Genomic DNA, 16,348 nt, shown 5'->3' with positions numbered 1-16,348 from the left:
TGTCCTGCTTTTCATGTACAGGACATACCTGGACAATTTTTCACATTGTTGGGTAGATGCCAGTGTTGTAACTGTACTGGAAGAGCTTGGCTAGGGGTGCGGCAAGTTCTGGAGCACAAGTTTTCAGTACTATTGCCGGAATGTTATCAGGGCCCGTTGCCTTTGCAGTATCCAGTGCCTCCAACCATTTCTTGATATCATGTGGAGTGAATCTAATTGGCTGGAGACTGGCATCTGAGATGCTGGGGACCACTGGAGGAGGCGGAGATGGATCATCCACTCAGCACTTCTGGCTGAAGATTGCTGCGAATACTTCAGCCTTATCTTTTGCACTGATGTGCTGGGCTCCTTCATCATTGAGGATGGGGATATTTGTGGAGCCTCCTCCCCCAGTGAGTTGTTTAATTTTCCACCACCATTCTCGACTGGATGTGGATGTGCAGAGCTTAGATCTGATCCATTGGTTGTGGGATCGCTTAGCTCTGTCTATCACTTGCTGTTTTTGCCATTTGGCAGCAAGTAGTCCTGTTTGGTAGCTTCACCAGGTTGACACCTCATTTTTAGGTATGCCTGGTGCTGCTCCTGGTATGCCCTCCTGCACTTTCCATTGAACCAGGGTTGACCCCTGGCTTGATGGTAATGGTTGAGTGGGGGATATGCCGATCCATGAGGTTGCAGATTGTGTTGGAGTACAGTTCCGCTGGTGAATCTCACCTGTAATGACTAGACAACTGCCAAGAATCAAATGCAAACACAAAAATTACTAACTTTTTAAAATGTATGGGGAAGACAAAAATCGTTGAAATTTTAACTTATAAAAATAGGGCAAGCCAACATTATTTGGATACCGTTAAATGTAAAGTGACCTCATTAACCAAAAACTTATATCAGCTTAAATATTACAAAATATTAAGTTACCTGAATAGACCAAGTTCCGTCCCTCTAACACACGATGTTGGGTAAGACATTCAGCTTGCCATTCAAAAATGCTCACCACTCCCACGCTCTGATATTTCTCCAGAACTGACTTGGGCAGTCCCCAGTTAGAAAGCAGCAGCGTTGATTGTTGTGTGGGGGCAGCTACTTGTCCACATTGCCCTAGAATAAGATGCAAACAACTTTGACGTGTCTACAGAGAAATACGCAAGACATCAAATTACCTGTAATACTAACTACACTGTTCAAAACAACTTTTCTCATATAAAGTAAATGTAAAATTAATCATGGCAAAGGAAAGTTACTGATCAAATTTATTATGCAAGTGATTAATTACATTTGACAGACCACACACAGTTGAAACCTAACATTTCTGACTTGTAATTACGAAGTTTTACATTCAACATTTGGTAAAAAATAAATAAATTAGCAGTAATGATATGGTCACAAGCAATAAAATTGGTTTATAAATTATACCGTGGTGTCCTATAGATTCATCAAACAGTATGAGCCAAATGTTGTCCCTGGAAGCATAATCATTCTGACTTGACCACAGAACTGTGTTAAAACTCAGTATTGATTATAAATTTCTCAGGACTGTCATTGCTGCCCAAGATATCTATAACTGGTTAAATTACACATAACAGCGCAAGTTATTGAAACCCAAAGATGACACTGAAATGAGGCAGAAAGTGGAGGACAGGGTTAACAAGTGAGGGCTCAAGGTCATAGCTGCTAATGTTTGAATTGATTTACTGTTTTGCCAACAAAGCAATGATGCAGACCAGCTAAGTGTATTTGCACACCGCAGCACTTCCACAATTCCAATCATTGTGTACCTATCACACAAAGCCAGGCAAATTAAGCTCCAAGAACCTTTCCACACCACCCCAACCTCTACCTTCCCCTATCCATTAAAGCATAAACGTGTGTTAAAATACATACAAAGCTCATCATGTCACAATCCAGTAGGCCAAGATAAAACTGATCCAGTGACTGTATGCAATGTTTTTGTGTGTTTATGGTGAGCTTTACCCATATTGGTTGGGACAGCGTGTTAATTCTTTACTGCCACCCCATACCTTAGTGCAACCAGCAGAAGATTGAATCTTCGAGGTAGTTATTTTAAAATACCAGCCAGAACTGAGAAGAGTGGATGCAATGAAAACACTAAAAAGATTCCCCAAACATGTCCACTACTTACAGCTGACTGATGGTGGATAAGACAGTTCAGTGCAACTGTCACATAAAGGGTGTTGCCATAATGCACACTCCACAGTTCTGTACCTTTGGAATCTTTAAGCCACATCCCATTGTTTTAAACTTTTCATTCCGTCTAACCACGAATATAATTGAAAGCAGAAACATATTCACTGAAGAGTGTGAAATTCCCTCTTCCCCCACTTGTTCATGGATCTAATGAGATGTCACATTAATGGAAAATTCTTTCTGCTGCATCTAATCTCAAAACAGGAGATCTGGATCTTGAAACCAGTGCAAGGTTTGACCTTGGAAAGTGAAGGAAAGGTATCCAAATGGTGTGACATAAGGAAACGTAAAAACAAAAGGGACCTGACAAACTGACATCTTCCAACAATTTCGCAAAAATAAGTGACTAATGCAGCCTCAAATGCATGCTTTAGTAAACAGACTAGGACGGAACCAGAGATTAATCGAGTAAATACGACCCCGTTAGAAGCTGTGACAGAAGATCGGTGCCTAAGTGTTTACTTTCAAAGACATTGCCAATTTGTTTCTCAAGAAAATTAGTGGAATAACAATTATATTTTGTATTGTTTAATTTGCTTAATATAGACTGTACCTGTTGCTGTTAGGGACTCACTGAGTTTGCTGCCATCTAACAAACTTTGACTGAGGCCAGGGGGTGGTGTCAGTACAGGCAAGGAACAACTGGATTGAAAAAGCTTCCTTGTTTGCAACAGATTTTGGCAGTCCGGACTAAGCACGATGGAATTTCTTGATGCTTCTAAAGTTCTACCCAGATGATGCGAAGTTCTAACCTGCCTTTTAACCGCAGCTCTTGCCTTTTGACTTTTCTGAACACAAGATAGTTGCTGGTCTTCATTAATGACAGGCGAACGCTTGTGGGAAACGACCGCTTTCTTTGCAATAGGTTGTGCTGAGGTTTCTGAATCTGGATTGTTCAGAGACAAAGGCCTTTCCCTCTTGCGCCCATTGACCAACTCTTTACGGCTGCTATACAAAGGTTCATTGATCAAATCAAGGATAGGACCTGTAATAGCCGTTGAGTCCTTAGTCTCCGCAGGAGATGCCATTCTTTTCTTCTGGTCCACAGTACTACTTGCTGCAGAACTTGAGCTCTTCTTGTCTTCATTAGAAGGATTAATCTGATTAACTTCTTCAACTGTGCCCCCACTAGAATTGGAAGTCTCCTTAATGTTGTTTAAACATAGAGATTTTAAAACATCTTCTCTTGGAATTCCAGCATTCCAGTTTTTTTCAAGATCCAATGCTGCTTGTATAAGTTCATCATCGAGTGACAATGATGAGCCAGGGCTCCCAAATGATGCTTTAATATTAGCAGGAATCTGAAAGATAATGAAAGCAAATGTGACGTGCGTTTTTGCATGCATTCAGAATAAACGGAATGAGTTAACAGCACAAATCGAGACAAATCTACGGAATGTTCCCATTCCACCCGCCACAGGACTCATCTTGCAAAGGGAGGGGTGGGGGGCACGGCGGCACAGTGGTTAGCACTGCTGCCTCACAGCGCCAGGGACACAGGTTCGATTCCCGGCTTGGATCACTTTCTGTGTGGAGTTTGCACATTCTCCCAGTGTCTGTTCTATGTCTGCGTGGGTTTCCTCCCACAGTCTGAAAGATGTGTTGGTTAGGTGAATTGGCCATGCTAATTTCTTCCCCCCGTGTACCCGAGCAGGCGTCGGAATGTGGTGACTAGGGGATTTTCACAGTAACTTTATTGCAGTGTGAATGTAAGCCTACTTGTGATTAATAAATAAACTTTAAAAGTCTGTTGCTCTCGGGCGGGATTTTCCAGCTTTGGGGCGAGCTAGAAAATGCCACAGTTGCAGGGAAACCAGGTTTAGGAACTGAATATCTAAGGGTACTCAGTATTTTGGAAGAATAGATAGAAAGGAAAAGGTGGTGGTGTAGCTTTGCTAGTAAAGGAAGAAATCAGTAGTGAGAAATGGTATAAGCACTGGAGATAATGACGTAGAATCAATCTGGACAGAAAGAAGAAATAGCAAGGGAAAGATGTCTGTGCTGGGAATAATCTAAAGGTTGTTCATTCCTTTTGAATCTTCCGTTTAACTTTCATTGTTCAGCATTTGCAACTGGTTTGCTATTTATATCATGGAAACATAGAATGATTTGTGGCACTGAAGGAGGCCATTCAGCTGATGTTTATACAATATTATTAACAGTAATCCAAGGCTAGAATGAGTGGATGATGAATGCTCTAGATATAAAGATCTATCACCTCGTGAAAGTAACACCATGAACGTGGAATCAAGTTAGAGGTGAGGACAGTAAAAATGAAGAGTTACAAATGCTCTCTCAGCAAGTGATCCTGACAAGTTACAGCAAACAGACAGGCAGCAATGTGGCAATGTTGGAGATGACTTCTCACTAGGAGGTGGTGTTTTGTTGTTGGGGTCCGGAATAACCATACCCAAAGTGATGCAGAAAGAACTGTTCTAGAAGGTACATGAAGATCACATGGGAAAGGTGAAATGTAAGCTCAGAGTGAGATAAGCTGGTGTACTGGATAGTCATCTAAAAAAAACATTTTAAAAACGGGGTCTACATGCAATGTATGACCATAAGACATAGGCGCAGAATTAGGCCACTCGGCCCATCGAGTCTGCTCCGCCATTCAATCATGGCTGATATTTTTCTCATCCCCATTCTCCTGCCTTTTCCCCATAACCCCGATCCCCTTATTAATCAAGAACCTAATCGACCTCTATCTTAGAGACACTCAATGACCTGGCCTCCACTACCTTCTGCGGCAAAGAGTTCCACAGATTCACCACTCTCTGGCTGAAGAAATTCCTCCTCATCTCTGTTTTAAAGGATCCTCCCTTTAGCCTGAGGTTGTGCCCTCTGGTTCTAGTTTTTCCTACTAGTGGAAACATCCTCTCCGCATCCACTCTATCCAGGCCTCGCAGTATCCTGTAAGTTTCAATGAGGTCCCTCCTCATCCTTCTAAACTCCAACGAGTACAGACCCAGAGTCCTCAACCGTTCCTCATACGACAAGCTCTTCATACCAGGGATCATTCTTGTAAACCTCCTCTGGCAGTCTGAGAGTATAGAAATACACAGCAGAAAGAGAAGACGATAGCTACTGGGATACCAATGTTACAATCTCAGTCGAGATCAGAAACTTCCTTTTCAAAGGTAGAAGGAATCCAAAATCTCAGTTATTTACTAAAAGAATGAAGCCATAAGATTCCACAGCTTAAAACAGAAAATCTTTTCACCATACAAGAGTCAAATATAACAAAGGCTAAATACTATCTCAGTTAATCATGTATTCTGTAAAGCCCAGAAACAATAAGAGTTAAACATGAATTGACAGACAGATTGTGCTCGATGAGAAACCTGTAAATTACTCGTTAAATGGCAGATACAACGTGGGCAGATTTTAGGAATTGGCTCAGCAGTCCAATCAGCATAAAGCTCATCACTTTAGTCACAAAAGTCTGTCAAAACTCTGCTTTCTTTGCAAAAAATTTCAGCTCCTCTTCTTCTAGGATTTTGCCTGATCAACAGCAACGTACAACCAACCGACATTCCACAGGTAGGGTCTTCACCAAAAGATATTGATACCAAACGATTGGTGATGCTGGTGGTTCACAGCGCCAGGGACCAGAGTTCGATTCCTGGCTTGGGTCACTGTCCGTGAGGAGTTTGCACGTTCTCCCCGTGTCTGCGTGGGTTTCCTCCGGGTGCTCCAGTTTCCTCCCACAGTCTGAAAGGCGTGCTGGTTAGGTGCATTGACCCAAACAGGCGGCGGCGGACTGTGGCAACTCGGGGGATTTCACAGTAACTTTTCATTGCAGTGTTAATGGAAGCCTTACTTGTGACACTAATAAATAAACTTTACTTTACTTAAGCTCAGAGAAAAAAATCATCTGTCTTAAATGAACAATTCCTCTTCTTTAAACAGTGAGCCCCCCCCCTGTTCTAGATTGTCCTACAAGAGGAAACATCCTTTCCACATTTACCCGTTAATTTTACATTTGCCAATCTATTTGCAAGATCTTTGCCCATTCACTTAACCTATTGACATCCTTTTATTGCGTCCTTATGTCCTCTTCACAACTTATTTTCCTACCTTTTTGCGTAATCAACAAATTTAACAACCATACCTTTGGTCTCTTCATCCAAATCATTTATATAGATTGTAAAAGACTGAGGTCCCAGCACTGGTCCCTGTGGCACACCACTTATCACATCCTGCTAATTGTAAAATTATCCATTTATGCCAACTCTGTTTCCTGTTAGCGAGTCAATCTTCTATTTCTGTCGATACATTACCCCCTACTCCATGAACTTTTATTTTCCACAATAAACTTTGTGACACTTTATCAAATGCCTTCTGGAAATCTAAATACAGTACATCCACCATGTTCCTCTGTATACACAGCACCTGTTACACAAAGTACTCCAATAAACTGGTTAAGCATGATTTCCCTTTCACAAAGCCATACAGTCATAGAGGTTTACAGCATGGAAACAGGCCCTTCGGTCCAACTTGTCCATGCCGCCCTTTCTTTTTTAAAACCCCTAAGCTAATCCCAATTGCCCGCATTTGGCCCATATCCCTCTATACCCATCGTACCCATGTAACTATCTAAATGCTTTTTAAAAGACAAAATTGTACCCGCCTCTACTACTACCTCTGGCAGCTCGTTCCAGACACTCATCACCCTGTGTGTGAAAAAATTGCCCCTCTGGACCCTTTTGAATCTCTCCCCTCTCACCTTAAACCTATGCCCTCTAGTTTTAGACTTCCCTATCTTTGGGAAAAGATGTTGACTATCTAGCTGATCTGTGCCCCTCATTATTTTATAGACCTCTATAAGATCACCCCTCAGCCTCCTACGCTACAGAGAAAAAGTCCCAGTCTATCCAGCCTCTCCTTATAACTCAATCCATCAAGTCCCGGTAGCATCCTAGTAAATCTTTTCTGCACTCTTTCTAGTTTAATAATATCCTTTCTATAATAGGGTGACCAGGATTGCACACAGTATTCCAAGTGTGGCCTTACCAATGTCTTGTACAACTTCAACAAAACGTTCCAACTCCTGTATTCAATGTTCTGACCGATGAAACCAAGAATGCTGAATACCTTCTTCACCACTCTGTCCACCTGTGACTCCACTTTCAAGGAGATATGAACATGTGTTCCTAGATCTCTTTGTTCTGTAACTCTCCCCAATGCCCTACCATTAACTGAGTAAGTCCTACCCTGGTTCAATCTACCAAAATACATCACCTCGCATTTGTCTAAATTAAACTCCATCGGCCATTCGTCAGTCCACTGACCCAATTGATCAAGATTCCGTTACAATTGGAGATAACTTTCTTCACTGTCCACTATGCCACCAATCTTAGTGTCATCTGCAAACTTACTAACCATGCCTCCTATATTCTCATCCAAATCATTAATATAAATGACAAATAACAGTGGACCCAGCACTGATCCCTGAGGCACACCGCTGGTCACAGGCCTCCAGTTTGAAAAACAACCCTCTACAACCACCCTCTGGCTTCTGTCCATTTTTTATCCATTTAGATACCTCACCCTGGATCCCGTGAGATTTAACCTTATGCAATAACCTACCATGCGGTACCTTGTCAAAGGCAAGGTACCCATGTTGACTCTGCCTGATTAACTTGAATTTATCAAGTGCCTTGCTGTAACTTCTTTAATAATAGCTTCCAACATTTTCCCTATGACATATTAAGGTAATCGGTCTGGATTTTCTTGCTTTCTATCTCCCTCCCGTTTTTAATAAAGGAGTTACATTTGCTATTTTCCAATTGAATGGAACCTTCCCCAAATGTAGGAAATTTTGGAAAATTAAAATCAATGTATCACCTATCTCAGTGCCACTTCTTTTAAGACCCTAGGGTGAAGTCCATCAGGACCAAGGACTTGTCAAACTGCAGCTCCAACATTTGCTCAGTACCAATTCCCAGGTAATTGCAATTTTCTTGAGTTCCTCTCTTCCTTACAGTTCCTGATTTACAGCTTTTTCTGGATCACTTGTATCCTCCACAGTGAAGACTGATTAAAAATACCGGTTCAATTCAACTGCCATCTCCTAATTTTCCATTATTAATTCCCAGACTCAGTTCCTCACGGACCAACGTTAACTTTGTTAACTCTTTTCTTTTTAAACATCTACAGAAATTCTACTATGTTTTTATATTTCTAGCTAGCTTTCTGTTGTACTCTAGTTTGACAACCACAAACATCATCTCAATTGTATGAAGTCCATTCACTGAATAAGAGATTCCTAAAGGCGTTTGATAAGGTGCTGCATTGCGGGGGATTGGGGATAAAGTACTGGATTGGATTGAGGATTGACAAAAAGCAGAGGATTGAAATAAATGGGTCCTTCTCTGGTTGGCGAAATGTAACTAGCAGGGTGCCGCAGAGGTCAGTCCACAGACCTCAACTGTTTATAATCTATGTAAACGGTCGTAACATAGCAAAATTTGTGGATGATACTAAAATAGGTGGGAAAGCAGGCAGTAAGGAGGATATAAAGATATACAGATATAGATAGCCTAGGAGAATGGACCAAAATTTGGCAGATGGAGTTTAATATGGATAAGTGTGAAGTTGTCCATTTTGGCAGAAGAAATAGAAAGCAGATTCAAAATGCGTCCGGACAGAGACAGGTGTCTATGTTCATAAATCACAAAGTCGGTATGCAGGTACCGCATGTAATAAAAAAGGCAAATGGGATGTTGGCATTTATTGCAAAGAGACTGGAGTATAAAAGTAGAGAAGTGTTGTTGCAATTGTATAGGGTGTTGGTGAGACCACATCTGGAGTATTGTGTCCAGTTTTGATCTCCTTTTTTGAGGATAGATGTGGTGATATTGGAGGCAGTTCACCAGATTGATTCTGGTGATGAAAGGGTTGACTTATGAGGAGAGATTAAACTGAGGAGACATGAGGAAAAACTTAACACAAGCGAGTAGTTAGGGTCCGGAGCACATTGCCTGAGAGTGTGGTGGAGGCAGGTTCATTCAAAGCATTCAAAAGGGAAATAGACAGTTATCTGAAAAGGAAGAATGTGCAAGCTAATGGGGAGAATGGCACCAAGTGTTCATTCAGAGAGCTGGTGCAGACACAATGGGCCAAATGACCTCCTTCTGCACTGTAACAATTCTGTGATGTTTCACAACTTGCTGAAAGGCAAAATTTACCCCTTTCTTCATTGGCTCTGACTTGTCATAATGCCCAAGTGTTCCGAGCTCTTCCTCCAGAAACTACCAAAACAGTCATCACCATCTTAATTGTCCAAACCATGTTTCTCACTTGATCATCTTTGTTTTATTAAGAGTAATAGGTATTTGCTATTCAGCTCTTTGAAGAAACTTTAGCCCCAAATTGTATGATTGCTTTTCAGTGTTCTCTGCAACTTACCTTGGCTTGGGTCCCATCAGTGTGATTTTCCTTGCCATTTGAGCTTCGCATGTGAACTCGCTGCTGTAAGCGGCCTGAGCGGCGAAGGTTTAGGGAAGGTGAATCCACACTGCTAGAAAATTTTTTTAAAAGGCCTCGATTAACTCTTGCACTAATCAGTTTAATACTCCACCAACCCAAGATAGATGCATGTCCCAGTAAGGCAAAGCAGAGAATTCCAATGTACACTACCATTCACTCATTCATTCAGAAATACAGAAGCAGGAATTAAACTAAAGTAAAAGTAAAATTTATTTATTACTGTCACAAGTAAGGCTTACATTAACGCTGCAATGAAGTTACTGTGAAATTCCTCTAGTCGCCACACTCCGGCGCCTGTTTGGGTCAATGCACCTAACCCGCACGTCTTTCAGACTGTGGGGGGAAACCGGAGCACCCGGAGGAAACCCACGCAGACACGGGGAGAACGTGCAAACTCCACACAGCATTGACCCAAGCCGGGAATCGAACCCGGGTCCCTGGCGCTGTGAGGCAGCAGTGCTAACCACTGTGCCACTGTGACTAATAAATAAACTTTACTCTCCTACCCAGTCTAGGCGACTGCAATCCCACAATGGGCGTCCTCTGCAGTGGCCGAGAAACTAGGCTGACTGAGAATGAAGGCTCGCATTGCAAGAAAGAAAAACAACAGGAGGTTCTTACCTTTGCTTTCGAATGGATATTCGATGTTGCCCCAGAAATCGTTGCCGGCTCCTGGTGGCTGGAATAGTTTCTTTGTTGGTCATTGCTATTCATTGAATCTGTAAGTTCCCTGAGGATGCGGAGACTCGGAAAGCCTTTCGATTTTCACCCTTGACTTCCAAAATATCTACATTAGCAAACAGACATGTTCAATATTTATAACAATCATATATAAAGATCGGCAGGTCACACTTTGTGAACAGATGAGATTTGCTGCTCACTGTAATCGAACAATATAAATTATGAAAGGTTAATTTCCCATCCTCTCGGTTCAGTCCCTTTTCATTGGGTATTTTATCTATTGCTGGGGGTTTATATTTTATTGGGGGAGAGGTGGTTTATCACAGCCCGGTGTTGATGCTCAGATTTCAGGACATGTTCGGTTTGAATGTGGACAACCGGCTCTTTCCCACCTCTTTGCGCCAAGTATTTCAAAAAGACCGCCACCGGAAACACAACCGGTTCCGCCACTGATCCCCTTCCCCCGGTAGCACCTCCCGGTCCGCCTGACAAACTGTTCCCCCCGGCAGCGTCTTCCGGTCCGCCTAACAAACTGTCCCCCCGGCAGCATCTCCCGGTCCGTCTGACAAACTGTCCCCCCGGCAGCATCTCCCGGTCCGCCTGACAAACCGTTCCCCACGGCAGCATCTCCCGGTCCGCCTGACAAACTGTTCCCCCCGGCAGCGACTCCCGGTCCGCCTAACAAACTGTTCCCCCCGGCAGCGTCTCCCGGTCCGCCTAACAAACTGTTCCCCCGGCAGCGTCTCCCGGTCCGCCTGACAAACTGTTCCCCACGGCAGCATCTCCCGGTCCGCCTGACAAACTGTTCCCCCCGGCAGCGTCTCCCGGTCCGCCTAACAAACTGTTCCCCCCGGCAGCGTCTCCCGGTCCGCCTAACAAACTGTTCCCCCGGCAGCGTCTCCCGGTCCGCCTGACAAACTGTTCCCCCGGCAGCGTCTCCCGGTCCGCCTAACAAACTGTTCCCCCTGCTCCACTTGACAAGGCCTTGGGGGAGTGAAGTGCGAAATGGATTCAGAATCTGCTTTCAACTGTTCATTTAATTTTTATGAGGGTAAATTAACTTCCGGAATGAAGCTTTATATTTAAAACGTGGCTGGCTGTTCAGAGAGGAGCCGAATTATTAGCTCTGACTTATAAAACCGCTACGAAATTTCCTGCCACCCCTGTCCCCAGGCTCAGAAAATGTCACAAGTAAGGCTTACATTGACACTGCAATGAAGTTACTATGAAACTCCCCTAGTCGCCACACTCTGGCGCCTGTTCAGGTCAATGCATCAACCAGCACGTCTTTTGGACTGTGGGAGGAAACCGGAGCACCCGGAGGAAACCCACGCAGACATGGGGAGAACGTGCAAACTCCATACAGACAGTGACCCAAGCCAGGAATTGAACCCAGACCCCAGGTGCAGTGAGGCAGCAGTGCTAACCGCTGTGCCACCGTGCCACCCATGCAAAAGCTTTTCTCAACAAAACTACCAATATTGGGCAGCACAGTGATCAGCACTGCTGCCTCACAGCGCCAGGGACCCAGGTTCAATTCCGGCCTCGGGTCACTGTGTGGAGTTTACACATTCTCCCCGTGTCGGTGTGGTGTTCCTCTGGGTGCTTTCACGTTCCAAAGATATGCGGGTTAGGTGGATTGGCCATGTTAAATTGATCATCGTGTCAGGGGATTAGCAGGGTAAATATGTGGTTATGGGAATAGAGCCTGGGTGGGATTGTGGTCAGTGCAGACTCGATGGGCCAAATGGCCTCCTTCTGCACTGTAGGGATTCTATGATTCTATATACCGTCAGGAAATTCAACTCCACAGTTTTGTCACCTGCAAGGAAAATACTCCCAGATTCTTGTAACCACTGCCAGATTATCTCTAGTGCTCCCTCAGGTCTCAATACTATCTTTGCCTTTATAGGTTTTTGTTCATTCTCTTATGATTAAGGTGTATCAAAATAGCCCACATTGTTAGCCTTTAAACAGTGAATTTCATTACCAGTGTGTAAGGATGGATAGATCCGGAATGATCCACTTCCACTGGACTTATTCTAAATTCAACGTTCTTACGTCTCCCATCTCCTAGTTGCTTTGACGTTACCTCTAATAATTTACTGCTCCTAAGTAAATTACTTACTGAATTAAATTTCCCCAATTCTCCCTGTTCAAATCTGTTGGCAGATTGGTCACTTCAGTAAGAGTTTATAATTTCAAAAGATGTAAGGAACATTGGAAGAAATTGGTATTTAAAAACATAATCGCCTGTTTCTACATGTAAACAGCTATGAGTGTTAAGTTTGTCAGGCACTAAACAGAACTTAAAATGATTTTGATTTTCTGCAAAATTGTACATTGCAAATGTTCCTATTAACACATTTTAATTTCTATAGTTGATCATTTTTATTTATATTTTGTTCTATTATGTTTCTAAATTAAATGTGTGTATACACTAGTTCTGAAAAAAGTGACACTTATTTTCCCATCACAATATTACCCTTTCACTTTTTTTTTATCAGTGAAGAAAAACGAACCAAATGTTATTTGTACTTTATTGATTACTATAGAATTACAGAACTGTATTTTCAGTTGCAGCAAATATTTATCTAATGAGTAACTATTAAAAATACTTCATAATAACAAGACATTATGTTGAGTTTCAAGTTTCTCTTCGGTGGATATACAGTATTTTCCTGACAAAAATCACCATGACAGCACATAATGATTGCCTGAATCTGCATAAAAAGCTGTATTTCATCCCCCTTTTTGACACACTGAGAATTGTTATGTGGTGATGGACTTTGCCCAAATCTTGGGTCATTACATGTGTTTTGGAACGGAGCAATAAAATAGTAAATAGGACAAGCCCCACTGCCAAGGATAAGACTACAATAAATTGACAAATTGAAAGTCATTCAATGAAGAACGCAACTGGTTTGCCCAAAGGAGGCAGAGAGTGTGTATAGATAGGTCTTTTTCTAAATGGAGATCGGTCACCAGTGGTGTGCCCCAGGGATCTGTTCTGGGACCCTTGCTGTTTGTCATTTTCATAAATGACCTGGATGAGGAAGTGGAGGGATGGGTTGGTAAGTTTGCCGACGACACGAAGGTTGGTGGGGTTGTGGATAGTCTGGAGGGATGTCAGAAGTTACAGAGGGACATAGATAGGATGCAAGGTTGGGCGGAGAAGTGGCAGATGGACTTCAGCCCAGATAAATGCGTAGTGGTCCATTTTGGCACGTCAAATGGGATGAAAGAGTACAATATAAAGGGAAAGACTCTTAGTACTGTAGAGGATCAGAAGGACCTTGGGGTCCAGGTCCATAGGACTCTAAAATTGGCCCTGCAGGTGGAGGAGGTGGTTAAGAAGGCGTATGGTGTGCTGGCCTTTATCAATCGAGGGATTGAGTTTAGGAGTCCGGGGATAATGATGCAGCTATATAAGACCCTCGTCAGACCCCACTTGGAGTATTGTGCTCAGTTCTGGTCGCCTCATTACAGGAAAGATGTGGAAAAGATTGAAAGGGTGCAGAGGTGATTTACAAGGATGTTGCCTGGATTGAGTGGCATGCCTTATGAGGATAGGCTGAGGGAGCTCGGTCTTTTCAGAACAACAAAGAACAATACAGCACAGGAACAGGCCCTTCGGCCCTCCAAGCCCGCGCCGCTCACTGGTCCAAACTAGACCATTCTTTTGTATCCCTCCATTCCCACTCCGTTCATGTGGCTATCTAGATAAGTCTTAGATGTTCCCAGTGTGTCCGCCTCCACCACCTTGCCTGGCAGCACATTCCAGGCCCCCACCACCCTCTGTGTAAAATACGTCCTTCTGATATCCGTGTTAAACCTCCCCCCCCCTCACCATGAACCTATGACCCCTCGTGAATGTCACCACCGATCTGGGAAAAAGCTTCCCACCGTTCACCCTATCTATGCCTTTCATAATTTTATACACCTCTATTAGGTCACCCCTCATCCTCCGTCTTTCCAGTGAGAACAACCCCAGTTTACCCAATCTCTCCTCATAACTAAGGCCTTCCATACCAGGCAACATCCTGGTAAACCTCCTCTGCACTCTCTCTAAAGCCTCCACGTCCTTCCGGTAGTGTGGCGACCAGAACTGGGCGCAGTATTCCAAATGCGGCCGAACCAACGTTCTATACAACTGCAACATCAGACCCCAACTTTTATACTCTATGCCCCGTCCTATAAAGGCAAGCATGCCATATGCCTTATTCACTACCTTCTCCACCTGTGGCGTCACCTTCAAGGATCTGTGGACTTCCACACCCAGGTCCCTCTGTGTATCTACACCCTTTATGGTTCTGCCATTTATCATATAGCTCCCCACTACGTTAGTTCTACCAAAATGCATCACTTCGCATTCATCTGGATTGAACTCCATCTGCCATTTCTTTGCCCAAATTTCCAGCCTATCTATATCCTTCTGTAGCCTCTGACAATGTTCCTCACTATCTGCAAGTCCAGCCATTTTCGTTTCTCCTTGGAGAGACGTAGGATGAGAGGAGACCTAATAGAGGTATATAAGATGTTGAGAGGCATAGATCGGGTGGACTCTCAGAGGCTTTTTCCCAGGGTGGAAATGGCTGCTACGAGAGGACACAGGTTTAAGGTGCTGGCGGGTAGGTACAGGGGGAATGTTAGGGGGAAGTTTTTCACACAGAGGGTGGTGGGCGAGTGGAATCGGCTGCCGTCAGTGGTGGTGGAGGCAAACTCAATAGGGTCTTTTAAGAGACTCCTGGATGAGTATATGGGACTTAATAGGATGGAGGGTTATAGGTAGGCCTAAAAGGTAGGGATATGTTCGGCACAACTTGTGGGGCCGAAGGGCCTGTTTTGTGCTGTAGTTTTTCTATGTTTCTATGTAAAACCAGTGCATTGTATTGTAGATTGTATATGAGTATATTGAACAAAAGCTGCATTTTGCAAACTTACATTGTGTGCCCACTAAAATCAACAAAAAGTGAGTAGAAATGTTAACATTATTAACATAGTGAAATGTGCATAATACAACCCATGCAATGTGCAATACTATGTTCATTACAGTATTGTCCATAGAAAATCTTAATTTAGATAAAGTGTAAGAAAATCCATATTCCAAAATTGTTTGTGTTATATTTTATTGAATTAAAATTTTACTGCAGCGCCTAAAACTTTAGAAAGTTTTGCATGGCGTTCAGAGAATTTAGATGCCAATACCAGTGCAGAACAACAGGTCAAATCTTTCAGCTTGTGAGTTGAAACCATGCCAACCAGTCTATCACACTTACTATTCAGCCACTTAAATAGAATAAATATTATCCCCCCCCACCCCCACTCTCCCACCCAACTAAGTTCTGCCAGAGACTGAACGGGAACTCATTTAATCATAATGCAAATAGTTACAACTCCACATAACCATGGAGCCTCAGATAGATGTGGCAGTTCTGGCATGATAGTCAGGAGAAACATGATTGCTTGGTGACAGTTACAATATTAAAGTCTGCTAAATCTGTTTGTGTATAATAATTTTGGTTAGTATTATCTAGAAATCTATCCCCAGAATCATGTGCACCTTGCTTCTTTTTTGTTATTAGGTGGTCAATTCTTAAATCATTTTGTTGATGGTTATGTTGTTTGAATTATGGTGGAAATTGCATAATTTCCTAACAGGGAAGACTCAGTCTCATATGTGCTCAAGTTCAAGCAGGTCAGTTTGAGGGTATTCGAGATTAACGAAACATGTGTTTGACTTTAAGTGATACTTCAACATACCCGTCTGCAGACTGTACAAGTCAAAGGAAAGGTCATATCTTCCAGAAAATGTGACCCCACAGTCTTGGAAGTACAAACAATTTCCTTTTTGCCAGACAAGAATGAAGGTTGAAGGTGCGATTGAAGGTTGTAAAATAAATATGTTCGCTACATCTTTTGGCATAAGTTGGTTTTACAAACAGTAGCACAACCTAACAATAAAACA

General features: G+C 42.9%; 1 protein-coding gene across 1 annotated transcript in view; it reads right to left on the bottom strand.

Moving 5' to 3' along the window:
* polq (polymerase (DNA directed), theta) overlaps positions 1-10,403 on the bottom strand; it is an 84,201-nt gene extending 73,798 nt beyond the window's left edge. Inside the window, exons 1-4 of the mRNA XM_078231902.1 lie at positions 10,321-10,403; positions 9,619-9,727; positions 2,759-3,506; positions 919-1,098 (exon numbers count right to left, since the gene is read on the bottom strand). Of these exons, the coding sequence (XP_078088028.1) occupies positions 919-1,098; positions 2,759-3,506; positions 9,619-9,727; positions 10,321-10,403 (1,120 nt within the window). The remainder of the gene's footprint in view (positions 1-918; positions 1,099-2,758; positions 3,507-9,618; positions 9,728-10,320) is intronic.
* Between the last annotated feature and the right edge of the window lie 5,945 nt (positions 10,404-16,348).

Source organism: Mustelus asterias, chromosome 17 (genome assembly GCF_964213995.1).
Source record: "Mustelus asterias chromosome 17, sMusAst1.hap1.1, whole genome shotgun sequence".
Lineage (NCBI taxonomy): Eukaryota > Metazoa > Chordata > Chondrichthyes > Carcharhiniformes > Triakidae > Mustelus > Mustelus asterias.
The sequence above is the reverse complement of the archived record's forward strand: the minus strand, read 5'-3'. Positions and strand labels throughout refer to the sequence as shown.